Here is a 14,153-nt window from a genome sequence, read left to right as displayed (position 1 = left end):
TGGAGTTATTGAACTAATGCCAATCATAGAAATAATGATTAAAGAATAATGTAATGACTAAATTAAGCTTCTAAACATGAATAAATGCTGTTTGCATTCCTAAGTTTTAAAATTTTAAAGTGTCATTACAAAATTCTTAATACCTGTCATGGCAAACAGGAACCAAATATGTCCCCTTTTCAAAAGACCGTTTTTTCCTCCCCATCATCCTTTTTTTCTCCCCATCCAAAAGGTAATAAGTAAGAGTCAGTGGAAAGGGTGACAAGAGGGAAGGGAAAATGAGAGGTCATGGAAGCAAGATTTGAGAAAAGAGCCCTGTATCAGATTAATTGATGAGATCTTTCCATGTATCATGGATTTACCCAGGAACATGTCCCCTCTTGAATTGGAGCAAATAATAAAGAGCAAAACCATTAGAAAAACAAAGGGAACTTATCAACCTGAATTTTTAATTACACTGATATTCACTATACATTCCAGACTCTGTAGTATGCAGTATTTTATTTAGGAATGAAGGATCTGTAAAATCTGAAAAGGATCAGGTTTCCTCCAAAAGAAACTCTCTACTTAAAGGATATTTTAAAGGATGTTTTAACGGTGAAATGACTGTATTCTGATTTATGCTGTTCATTTTAAAGATTTAAAAATATTACAAGCAGTCCTTGACTTTACGACGTCAGAGTTACGATGAATGGCACGTGTGACATTTATAAATTTTATGATGCCACACAAGCGAACAGTTAGTCTTTAACAACTGTTATGCTCCTTTATGGTCCACCTTTCAAAACATCAGGAAGGACAAACTTTAACGTGACAAGGTAAAGTTGCCAAAGTCCCAGATAACAATAGGCTGCTTTCCCTTTTGAGGGGGAGAGCTGACTGGTGGTGATTTAACCGGAGGGTCACCACACCTCAGGCCAGGTTTAAAATTAACTGAGTGGAAGCTGGTGAGTCAGATGCCTGTATTACCATGTTTGAGTTTACTTAACACTCATTATGAACTGGCTTACCAGGGCGGAAATGGCTGTCACGAGGGGACATAATTTTAAGGTGATTGGAGGAAGGTATAGGGACGATGTCAGAGGTAGGTTCTTTACACAGAGTGGTGGGTGCGTGGAATGCACTGCCAGCAGAGGTGGTGGAGTCAGAGTCATGGGGGACATTTAAGTGACTCTTGGACAGGCACATGGATAGCAGTAAATTAAAGGGGTGTAGGTTAGGTTGATATTGGATTAGGATAAATGATCGGCACAACACCGTGGGCCGAAGGGCCTGTACTATGCTGTACTGTTCTATGTTCTATGTACTCTTTAAAACTACAAAATATCAAATAAAGGGTGATTCTATACCTCTGTTCATGGTGTCATGGCCACATGTTAATGGAAAGGGAATAATACTTTTCAATGAAAATAGGGCTCTGGGATCAATCCCCCATTCGTAACATTGCAAGTTGGATCCGATTTTCCCATAGGAACAATGTTTCGACTTACGACGTGGTTTCAAGGAACTAATTTTGTTATAAGCCTGAGGACTGCCTGTAGTAGGCTGAGTGACTTTTAATATACCTGCTCATTTAAAATAGTTGTAGTTGCCAAATATATAAATACACTTATGTCATCCAATTATTTCATCCATTACACCCATTGGACTAAATAAAAAGTGAACATTTAATAAAAGAAGCTGCACAAGTTATTTCTGGTCAGTGAGGTTCAACTACTGATTGCATAAGCAGCTGAGTCATCAAGTGACCATGCCTCACACATTTAGATGTGGATTTGTTTTTATTGTTACATGTACCGAGGTAGATTGAAAAGTACTGTTCTGCGTACAGTCCAGACAGATCATTCCATACACTAAAGAAAAACATAGGAAATACATAAATACACAATAAATACATAGGCATAGGCAACGGGTGAACATACGGAGTGCAGTACTACTCAGTAGAGAAGATAGAATCATAGAATCTACAATGCAGAAGGAGGTCATTCGACCCATCGAGTCTACACTGGCCTTTGAAAGAGCACTCTACTTAAGCCCATGCCTCCATCCGATCCCTGTAATCCCAGCTAACATTTTTGGACTATAAGGGGCAATTTTAGTGTGGCTAATCCACCTAACCTGCACATCTTTGGACTGTGGGAGGAAACTGGAGCACCCGGAAGAACCCCAGACAGACACAGGGAGAAAGAGCAAACTCAACACAGACAGTGACCCGAGGCCTGGAGCAGTGAGGCGGCAGAGATCTCAATGTGTGAAGAGATCAGATCAGTCCATAAGAAAGTCATTCAAGAGTTTGGTAACAGGGGGGAAGAAGCCGTTTTTAAACCTGTTAGTGCGCCTTCTCAGACTTCTGTATCTCCTGTCTAATGGAAGAAGTTGGAAGAGTGAATAACCCGGGTGGGAGGGGTCTTTGACTATGCTGCCTGCTTTCCCAAGTCAGTGGGAGGTGTAAACAGAGTCAATGGATGGGAGGCGGATTCGCCCTATGGGCTAGGCTTGTTCAGGACTCTCTGTAGTTTCTTACGGTCTTGGGCCGAGCAGTTGCCATACCAGGCTGTGATGCAGCCAAATAGGATGCTTTCTAGTGGGTAGCACTGTTGCTTCACAGCTCCAGGGTCCCAGGTTTGATTCCAGTTTGGGTCACTGTTTCCTCTGGGTGCTCCGGTTTCCTCCCACAAGTCCCAAAAGAAGTGCTGTTAGGTGAATTGGATATTCTGATTTCTCCCTCCGTGTACCCGAACAGGTGCCAGAATATGTGGCGACTAGGGGCTTTTCACAATAACTTCATTGCAGTGTTAATGTAAGCCTACTTGTAATAATAAAGATTATCTGTAAAAGTTGGTAAGAGTCAATGTGGACAAGCCGAATTTCCTTAGTTTCCTGAGAAAGTATAGGCGCTGTTCTGCTTCCTTGGTTGTAGCGTCATAGTGGTTGGACCAGGACAGATGGTTGGTGATGTGCACACTTAGGAATTTGAAGGTGTCAAAAGCTCCATCTGGGCACCATTGATGCAGACAGGGGTGTGTACGATACTTTGCTTCCTGAAGTCAATGACCAGCTCTTCAGTTTTGCCGACATTGAGGGAGAGATTGTTGTCATTAGACCACTCCATAAGGTTCTCCATCTTCCTCCTGTACTCTGAGTCATTTTCCGAAGTGTGGTCGGGGGAATGGATCGGTAGGTGCCCTTGATCTTCGTTCAGCAGTGGTCGAGAGTGTTGGCGCCCCTGGTGGGACAGGAGATGTGTTGGTGGATTTTTGGCAGTACGCTCTTGAGGTTAAGTCCCCACTTCCGAGTACCAGGAGTAGTTGATGAGGAGGCAAACCCCTCCACCCTTCGCTTTGCCCAATGACGCCGTGTGGTCCATCTGGCGTATTGAGAAGCCTTCAGGTTGTGTGGCACAGTCCGGTGAAGCAGGATGAACCATGTCTCCGTGAAACAGCACACAGCAGTCTCTTACCTCCCTCTGAGCGTTAAGCTTGTCCAGCTTGTTTTCGATCGCTACCATACATGAAAAACATAGGACATACAATATACACAATGTAAATACACATACACAGAAGCATACGGAGTGTAGTGCAAAGCAGTAGAAAAAATGCGCAGAGAGATCAGTTCAATCCATAAGACGGCCCTGTTAGCAGCGGGGAAGAAGCTGTTTTGGAACCCGTTAGTCTGTTCTCAGACTTTTGTATCTTCTGCCTGATGAAAGAGAGACGACACCGGATGGGAGGGGTCTTAGATTATGCTGCCCGCTTTCGAGACAGTGGAAGATATAGACAGAGTCCATAAGACCATAAGTCATAGGAGCGGAAGTAAGGCCATTCGGCCCATCGAGTCCACTCCGCCATTCAATCATGGCTGATTTCAACTCCATTTACCCGCTCTCTCTCCATAGCCCTTAATTCCTCGAGAAATCAAGAATTTATCAACTTCTGTCTTAAAGACACTCAACGTCCCGGCCTCCACCGTCCTCTGTGGCAATGAATTCCACAGACCCACCACTCTCTGGCTGAAGAAATTTCTCCTCATCTCTGTTCTAAAGTGACTCCCTTTTATTCTAAGGCTGTGCCCCTGCGTCCTAGTCTCCCCTGCTAATGGAAACAACTTCCCTACATCCACCCTATCTAAGCCATTCATTATCTTGTAAGTTTCTATTAGATCTCCCCTCAACCTCCTAAACTCCAATGAATATAATCCCAGGATCCTCAGACGTTCATCGTATGTTAGGCCTACCATTCCTGGGATCATCCGTGTGAATCTCCGCTGGACCCGCTCCAGTGCCAGTATGTCCTTCCTGAGGTGTGGGGCCCAAAATTGCTCACAGTATTCTAAATGGGGCCTAACTAATGCTTTATAAAGCTTCAGAAGTACATCCCTGCTTTTATATTCCAAGCCTCTTGAGATGAATGACAACATTGCATTTGCTTTCTTAATTACGGACTCAACCTGCAAGTTTACCTTTAGAGAATCCTGGACTAGGACTCCCAAGTCCCTTTGCACTTCAGCATTATGAATTTTGTCACCGTTTAGAAAATAGTCCATGCCTCTATTCTTTTTTCCAAAGTGCAAGACCTCGCACTTGCCCACGTTGAATTTCATCAGCCATTTCTTGGACCACTCTCCTAAACTGTCTAAATCTTTCTGCAGCCTCCCCACCTCCTCCATACTACCTGCCCCTCCACCTATCTTTGTATCATCGGCAAACTTAGCCAGAATGCCCCCAGTCCCGTCATCTAGATCGTTAATATATAAAGAGAACAGCTGTGGCCCCAACACTGAACCCTGCAGGACACCACTCGTCACCGGTTGCCATTCCGAAAAAGAACCTTTTATCCCAACTCTCTGCCTGCTGCCTGACAGCCAATCGTCAATCCATGTTAGTACCTTGCCTCGAATACCATGGGCCCTTATTTTACTCAGCAGTCTCCCGTGAGGCACCTTATCAAAGGCCTTTTGGAAGTCAAGATAGATAACATCCATTGGCTCTCCTTGGTCTAACCTACTTGTTATCTCTTCAAAGAACTCTAACAGGTTTGTCAGGCACGACCTCCCCTTACTAAATCCATGCTGACTTGTCCTAATTCGACCCTGCACTTCCAAGAATTTAGAAATCTCATCCTTAACAATGGATTCTAGAATCTTGCCAACAACCGAGGTTAGGCTAATTGGCCTATAATTTTCCATCTTTTTCCTTGTTCCCTTCTTGAACAGGGGGGTTCCAACAGCGATTTTCCAATCCTCTGGGACTTTCCCGGACTCCAGTGACTTTTGAAAGATCATAACTAACGCCTCCACTATTTCTTCAGCTATCTCCTTTAGAACTCTAGGATGTAGCCCATCTGGGCCCGGGGATTTATCAATTTTTAGACCTCTTAGTTTCTCTAGCACTTTCTCCTTTGTGATGGCTACCATATTCAACTCTGCCCCCTGACTCTCCTGAATTGTTGGGATATTACTCATGTCTTCTACTGTGAAGACTGACGCAAAGTACTTATTTAGTTCCTCAGCTATTTCCTCGTCTCCCATCACAAAATTACCAGCGTCATTTTGGAGCGGCCCAATGTCAACTTTTGCCTCCCGTTTGTTTTTAATGTATTTAAAGAAACTTTTACTATCATTCCTCATGTTACTGGCTAGCCTACCTTCATATTTGATCCTCTCTTTCCTTATTTCTCTCTTTGTTATCCTCTGTTTGTTTTTGTCACTAGATGGGAGGCAGAGTCGTGTGATGGAGAAGGCTTGTTCGCTTCTTACAGTATTGGGCCGAGCAGTTGCCATGCTAGGCTGTGATGCAGCCAGATAGGATGGTTTCTATGGTGCATCTGTAGAAATTGGTAAGAGTCAATGTGGACATGCCGAATTTCCATAGTTTCCTAAGTATAGGCGTTGTTGTGTTTTCTTTGTTGTAGCGCGACGTGGGCGGACCATGACAGATTGTTGGTGATGTGGACATGTAGGAACTTGAAGCAGTCAACCATCTCCACCTCAGCACTGTTGATGTAGATAGGGGTGTTTACGACACTTTGCTTCCTGAAGTCGATGACCAGCCCTTTAGTTTTGCTGACATTGAGGTAGAGATTGTTGTCGTTGCACCATGCCACTCGGTTCTCTATCTCCCTCCTGTACTCTGACTCATCATTGCTCGAGATCCAGCCTACTACGGTCATGTCATCAGCAAACTTGCAGATAGAGTTGGAGCCGAATTTTCCCTAACAGTCGTGTGTGTATACCGGGTGTAGTAGGGTTCTAAGTACGCAGTCTTGGGGGGGGGGGGGCCGTGTGTTACGGGCTATTATGGAGACGGTGTTGTTGTTTAGCTGTACTGATTGAGGTCTATAGATCAGGAAGTCGAGGGTCCAGTTGCAGAGGGAGAAGCCAAGTCCTAGGTTTCGGAGTTTGGATGTGAGCTTGGCTGGGATTATGGTGTTGAACGCGGAGTTGTAGTCAATGTATCATTGTTGTCGAGATGCTCAAGAGATGTGTGTAGGGCCAGGGAGATACCATCTGCTATGGACCGGTTGGGGCAGTGTGCAAATTGCTCTGGATCAAAGCATTCTAGGAGCATGGAGTTGATGTGATGTGTCTCATGACTAACCTCTTGAAGTACTTCATAATGTTAGATGTCAAGGCCACCGGACGGTGTTGTCATTGTGCTGGAACAGTTTGGCCAGGGACGTGGCAGGTTTTGGTGCACAAGACTTCAGTACTATTGCAGGAATTTTGTTAAGGCCCATAGCCGTTGCAGTATCCAGTGCGTACAGTAGTTTCTTATTATCAGGTAGAGCGAATCGAATTGGCCGATGGCCGAGTTGGATCATCCACTCGGCATTTCCCACCGAAAATGGTTGTGAATGCTTCAGCCTCATCTTTTGCACGGATGTGCTGAGCTCCTCCATCATAGAGAATAAGGATATTTGTGGAGCCTCCACCTCCAGTGACTTGCTCAATTGTGCAGTACTATTCATGACCAATGTGGAGGACTGCAGATCCTAGGTCTCACCTGTTGGCTGTGAAATGGTTTAGCTCTGTCTAACACTTGACCATAAGACGTAGGAGCAGAGGGAGGTTATTCGGCCCACTGAGTCTGCTCCTCCATTCCATGAGATCATGACTGATCTGATATAATTCTCAACTTCACTTTCCCGCCTTGCTGATTATGCTGTTTGGCATGCAAGTAATCCTGTGTTGTTGTTTCAAGTATACCTGGTGCTGCTCCTGGCATGCCCTCCTGCACTCTTCATTGAAACAAGGCTGCCCTCCAGGCTGGGTAGCAATGGTAGAGTGAGGGATATGCTGGGCCATGAGGAGACAGAATATGTTGAGTACAATTTTGTTGCTGACGGATCACAGCGCCTCATGAATGCCCAATCTAGAGTTGCTCGATGTGTTAGAAATTAATCTATCATGGACAGATGCACCTGCGGCAGGCAGATTGGTGAGGATGAGGTCTAGTATGTTTTTTTCTATTGTTGGTTCCCTCATAAGCTCCTGCTGACCCAGTCTAGCAGCTATGTTCCTTAGGACTCAGTCGGCACGGTCTGTGGTGGTGCTACCAAGCCACAGCTTGATGAGTCTGAAAGACTCCTTCCCAATTTTGGCACAAACCCCCAGATATTAGTATGCGGACTTTGCACAGCTTGTTTTCCCGTTGTAGTTTCCAGTGCCCAGGTCGATGCCGGGTGGCCCATCCAGTTTCATTAATTTTTTAATGACTTAGCCGCGTTTTGATACAACTGAGTGGCTTGCTCGACTTTCAGAGGGCATTCAAGAGTCAACTACAGAGTTGTAGGTTTGGAGTCACATGTAGGTCAGACCAGGTAAGGATGGCAGATTTCCTTCCCTAATGTACATGAGTGAACCCAATGGGATTTTACGACAATCGACAATGGTTTAATTGTCATTATTGGAGTTTTAATTCCAGATTTTTATTGAATTCAAATTTCATCAACCACTACAGGGCAGAAGGAGGCTATTCCGCCCATCGTATTTGCACCAACCCTCTGAAAGAGCCCCCCCCCCCCCTCCCCCCCCCCCCCCATCCCCACAACCCAAATTAACCTATTGGACACGGGGGAATTTTTTTTAGCATGGCCAGTTCACCTGACCTGCACATCTTTGGATTGTGGGAGGAAATCGGAGCATCTGGAGGAAACCCACGCATAGGAGAAAGTGCAAACTCCACACAGACAGTGACCCAAGGCTGGAATTGAACCTGGGTCCCTGCCGTTGTGCAATTGGAATTACTCTGGGTCCCTGCACCTACTGGCCTAGTGACACCACCATAATGCCAACGCCTCACCTGGTGATTATAATTTTATTGAGCCAGTCCTTCTCTTCCACTTCCTGATTTCACATTATACAGAAATAGTATACTCTGATTCCCTCGACTCTATTCACACTGAATTGCTGACCATCCACCTGGCATCTACATTAGCTGATGTTAGTAATTCTCTCTGAGGGAGGGTTGCCCTCACTTTCAAATCTGCCAACATCTTTCTCCTCAAACAAAAACATTCACCCATCTCCAAATTCCTTGAACAAATCACTTCCCAAATCTTTGCTGATTTTCCCAAGAACTTCCATGTTTGGATTCCTCCAATCAGATTTCTGGCCCACCAATGTACCAAAATACCTCTTAAAGTCATAAATGAAATCCTATGTGTTCTTATGTGCATTGTGACAAAAGTAAACTATCCCTCCTCAGCCTTATCAACCAGTCTTTAGCTTTTGAGATGATTGACTGCACCAGGAGTCGGCAGCCAACGGCACGTGCCAAAAGTGGATCACAAGATGACCGAGTGCCACATACCCTGCTAGTCCAATTAATGGCACAAAAAGTTGCAAATCTAATATTTTGTTATTTCTTTATCCCAAGAAAATATGTTACATTGATAAAAGATGTCTAGAATTCAAATAGTAAATGTTTGTGTTTTATTAATTGCTGTGATATTTTTAAGTCCTGATTTGCTGCTTCCACCAGTATCACTTTATGCGGAACAGCACATTGCATTTGCTTGTCATGAATTTTTTCACTGTAGATTCAGGGGTACATTTAGGGTGGCTCAGCGGTGAGCACTGCTGCCTCACAGCACCAAGGACCAAGGACCTGCGTTCGATCCCAGCCCCGGGTCATTGTCCATGTGGAGTTTGCACATTCTCCCAATGTCGGCGTGGGTCTCACCCCCACAACCAAAGATGTGCACGGTAGGTGAATTGGCCACGCTAAATTGCCCCTTAATTGAATTTAAAAAAAAATCTCGGTACATTTGACAAAATGCCAGCTCCTAAGAAAGCAAGTTAGAAGTTCTTTCATTTCAGCCTATTTGGAGTTGTTCAAAAGAAAAGCCACGCTGTCTGTTCTTTCTGTTGTGAAAGTGCTGTTTATTGCACATTCAAGCGTTCAACGACATTTTCAAATTAAGCACGAGCAAACCTTTCCAAGTGAAGCGGAACTGTGGACAAAGTTTAGAGATCTGTGGGGTGCACTTGAAGCTACCGAGGGAGGTCATGGGGCCTCAATCCTGAAGTGTTGGACGTTGCTGCCAGTGAAATTTAACTGCTTGAAGAAAATTGTGCTTGCAATGTTTTGAGCATTAGGATCCACACATGTGTGTGAACAGATATTTTCACACCTGAAGTCAGCCCTCTGTCCCTCCCATTGCCTGTATGCAGCTTAAAATAGCCACATACGTGCCAAACATTGGAAAACTCAGCAAGTGGAAAACTCAGCAAGAAACGGCAAGGGCACAAATTAAACTAAAATGCAGATCCTACCAGTTTAGTGTAATTTTAAGTGAAGCTTAAGCATTTTAAAAACCTTAGTAACTTGCTTTCAATATAATTGAACTATTGTTGCACATGCAGACCGTACAAATTGTAAAATGTATCACTTGCACGCACCATTTTAAGCGTGAATAAGTGAAGACTTGGCATGCCAAAAAACTGAAGAAATTCAAGTTTGGAAAGGAAACTAAATTCCAAACTGTATCCAGAAGAATATTTTGAACACTTATGCACACTACAAACACTGCTTCAAAACTTTTAAAATCTAATTCTCAGTTTTAAAATCAGTTTTACCCAATCCTTTCCAGTTACAGATATTTAACCTTCAAAATCAAAGACCTTGGATTGAGATAATTCAATAAATTCCACCACATCACGTAACTTACAGAAACTCTTTACAAATTCCACTATAAAACATAACTGGTTAGGATCACTGGGACAACACAAGAGCAAACCTACAAATGTGACAAATTAAAGTCATGAGCTTTTGAAACCTTTAAATACAAACTAAGGAATTCAGATTGAATACTCACCGCAGCAACTTGCTCATAGCATGTCTGGCAGCATAGTGAAGGGGAGTGTTATGTTGATAAGGCTCTCCGTAAGAGGTATTTGGATCCAGAGACTCTTTGAACTGAGGATTGCTCTCATACAACTGGTAAGCCAAGGATTCATCGCCATTTATGAGCGCCTTGCGAAATTTAGTTGTGGTGTTCCCCATATTTTATTGACAATTGTTGGCACTTTCACCTTCGGCCACTTGGCATGCTGATCTCCAACAACATGCTTCACATCCTACAGAAAACAACAGATTTCAAGCTGATGCACCTGTCGAGTAGCAATACTTACATCCCCATACAAATTATTCACAATGATTCAACAATCAGTGAGTTTAGCAATCAAGTGCTAAAGTACTAGTACCTTTCATTCCCAATAATCAGCACATAACCCAGCAACCCCACCCAACACTAAGGGCAATTTTGAACACTAAGGCAATTTATCATGGCCAATCCACCTAACTTGCACATCTTTGGACTGTGGGAGGAAACCGGAGCACCCGGAGGAAACCCACGCACACACGGGGAGGATGTGCAGACTCCGCACAGACAGTGACCCAAGCCGGAATCGAACCTGGGACCCTGGAGCTGTGAAGCAATTGTGCTACCCACAATGCTACCGTGCTGTATGTTTGAGTGGAGATAAAGAAAGCAGTTTGGAATTAGCGTTTCATGTTAGTGTTAAGCCTTGCTTAACGGGTAATTGTAAGCTATTGTCTTGTGTGATGTTAAAGGTATTTTAATCTTGTGTTTGTAATAATAATATTTTTTTTAATATACCATCTCCCTGTTTGTGCATGGAGTCAAATTCTGGAGTGAAGTATCCTTTTCTCAGTCTTACAAAATTAAATTAAATATTGGGGTTTCTGTCCAGTATGCTAGCAACTGTCGGGGTCTGGTCCGAGATTGTAATATGGGAAAGAGAAAAACTGAAGTTAAAGAAAGAGACATACACCAAGTGAATGGACAAGCGAAATATGAAAAGATTGGGAAAGAAGTTCAACATGGACTTGTGGGTTGAATGGCCTCCTTTTGTGTCGTAATGACGAAGTTTAAAAAAAAAAAAATGAGGACAAGGAGAAACTATAAAATTGATTTACCAAGTAAAATAAAACAACATAGCCAACTGTTCAGTGTATAAAAAGGGAAGGCCCAGATGGAAAAGGCCACCAGGGGGTTGAAATCAGATAACTGCATCTAAAAAGGGGAGATTTATGGACAAAAGCGAGAGTACTGATAATGGGGTACTTCAAGTTATCCTAATATAAACAGGGCTAGTAATGGTGAGCGATTTAGGTTGGCGAGGGGGGGGGGGGGGGAAAGAGGAGAAGAGAAGATTGGTGAGGGTGGAAGAGAGTTTCTGAATGCGTTCAGGAGAATTTTCTTCATCAGTATGTTTCAGGCCCAAAGAGGAAGAAAGCTGTTGGATCTATTTCTGGAAATGGGGAGGGTCAAGTGCACCAATTGTCAGTCAGGGGTCATTTAGGGAAGTGATCATAATACGATCGTTCATAACTTTAGTACAGCCAGAACATAGGTAATTATCTGAATGTGGAAAAATGTCTAGGTACAACCTATCCATAAAGCAGGACAAATCAAATCTAGCCTATTATTGTGCTTCACAGCCTCCTCTCGATCGTTAACAAAGTGATGGAAGGTGTTACAAACAGTGCTATCAAGCAGCACATACGCAGCAATAACCGGCTCACTGATGCTTAGTTTGGGTTCTGCCAGTGTGAATCCTAAACTCATTGCAGTCTTGGTCCAAACGTGACCAAACCAGCTGAACTCTAGAGAGGATATGGAAGTGACTGTCCTTGACATTAAGGCAATATTTGACCAAGTGTGGTATCAAGGAGCCCTGGAAAAATTGAAGTCAATGTGAACCAGGGGAAAAACTCCATTGGTTGGAGTCAAACTTAACATAAAGGAAAATGGGTGTGGTTGTTGGAGGTCAATAATTTCAAACCCAGAACAGCACTACAGAAGTTCCTCAGGGTATTGTCTTAAGGCCCAACCGTCACCAGTCGCTTCTTCAATTACCTTCCTTCCAGTATGAGGTCAGGAGAGAGGATGTTCACTAATGATTTCACAATGTTCAATGCATTTGCAATTCCTTAGATACTGATACAATCCATGTGCATATGCAGCAATGCCTCCATAACATTCAGGTTTGGGTTTATAAGTGGCATGAAATATTCATACCATACAGGTGCCAGGGAATGAGAATACCCAACAAGGCAGAATCGAACCATCTCCCAATCAACAGCATTACCATTCCTGCATCCCCCATTATCAACATCCTGATGGTTTCCACTGACCAGAAACTGAACAAGCCATGTAAATACTGTGGGCCAAAAGATATCAGAATTCTGAGGCAAATAACATACCTCCTGACTGCCCAAAGCTTGACCACTATCCACAAGGCACAAGTCAGGAGGGTGATGGAATACTTAATACTCAACCAAGAAACTGGACACCATCCAGGATCATCGTTTGATCAGTACCTCATCCAGCAATTTAAACATTCACTCCCTCCACCACCAATGCACAGTGGCAGCAGTTTGTACTATACACAAGATGCTTATATAATTTGACAGCACCTTGCAATCCCTACCATCTAGCAGGACAAGGGCAGTAGACACATGGGAACACCGCCACCTGCAGGCTCCCCTCCAAGCTGCACATTACCCTGAATTAGATCACCATTCCTACATTGTCATTGGATTGTGGAACTCCCTTCTTAACAGCATTCATTGTGGGAATGACTACACCAAATAGGACTGCAGATGGCAGCTCATCACCACCGTTTCAAGGGTAATTAGGGATGGGCAACAAATGCAGACCTTTCCAGCAATACTCACATCCCATGAAAGAATACAAAATAATCTGCATCCGATCTTAGTTCCACAGGCCTTGTATAATCAGCTAATGGAAACAGTTCTTTTTCTATCTTGTGAACAAAGAACAAAGAGAACAAAGAAAAGTACAGCAAGGTACAGGACCTTCGGCCCTCCAGGCCTGTGCCGATCGGGAATGTCATAATCTCGTACATCTCCTTTGTTCAAAGGAGAACAACCCTAGCTTCTCAAAAATCTTACAGTTAACATCTCCCATCCCTGGAACCTTTCCGGTGAAGCTCCACTAAACCTATTTAAAGGGCTCCCAAATCCTTCCTAAAGTGTGGTGACCAGATCGGATGCAATACTCTAGTCGTGGCCTCACCAGAGCTTTATTCAGGTTCATAATAACTTCCCTGCTTTTGTACTTGATACCTCTGTTTATAACTATGCGTTATTTGCTTTTCTTTTTTGTACAGTACAATACAATGTCATTGTTTTATATGCCAAAAAAACTCAGTAAAATGGTTTATTAAAAATTTTTTTTTGCCAAAGTATGGCATCTTTGGCAATTTTTTTTTAATAAACAATTTTATTGAAGTATTTTTGGCATATAAAACAATGACATTGTATTGTACTGTACAAAAAAGAAAAGCAAATAACGCATAGTACAGACCACAACTCCATTCTCGCAAGGACCTGCCTAAACCACCCCCTACTCTACTCTACCTTAGCCTGCAACCCCCCCCCCCGCTGATGGTTAATTCTCCGCGAAGAAGTCAATGAATGGCTGCCACCTCCGGGCGAACCTCTCAAGGCGAACTTAACTTTCTCTAGACCGAGAAAGCTCGCCAAGTCCGATAGCCATACTTTGGTCTTCGGGGCCTTGAGTCCCTCCATGCCAACAGTATTCGTCACCGGGCTACCAGGGAAGCAAAAGCCAAGACATCGGCCTCCTTCTCCTCCTGTACTC

At 43.6% G+C, this 14,153-nt stretch overlaps 1 protein-coding gene across 2 annotated transcripts in view; it reads right to left on the bottom strand.

Annotated features, from left to right (window-relative positions):
- The window catches only part of LOC140424963 (ankyrin repeat and IBR domain-containing protein 1-like), a 100,300-nt gene that overhangs the window by 71,214 nt on the left and 14,933 nt on the right, over positions 1–14,153 (bottom strand). For both annotated transcript variants that reach the window (XM_072508696.1, XM_072508697.1), the window contains exon 2: positions 10,317–10,578. In XM_072508696.1, coding sequence (XP_072364797.1) covers positions 10,317–10,504 — 188 coding nt within the window. In that variant the 5' untranslated portion in view covers positions 10,505–10,578. The remainder of the gene's footprint in view (positions 1–10,316; positions 10,579–14,153) is intronic.

The sequence above is a fragment of the Scyliorhinus torazame genome, chromosome 6 (assembly GCF_047496885.1).
Source record: "Scyliorhinus torazame isolate Kashiwa2021f chromosome 6, sScyTor2.1, whole genome shotgun sequence".
Taxonomy (NCBI): Eukaryota; Metazoa; Chordata; class Chondrichthyes; order Carcharhiniformes; family Scyliorhinidae; genus Scyliorhinus; species Scyliorhinus torazame.
The sequence above is the reverse complement of the archived record's forward strand: the minus strand, read 5'-3'. Positions and strand labels throughout refer to the sequence as shown.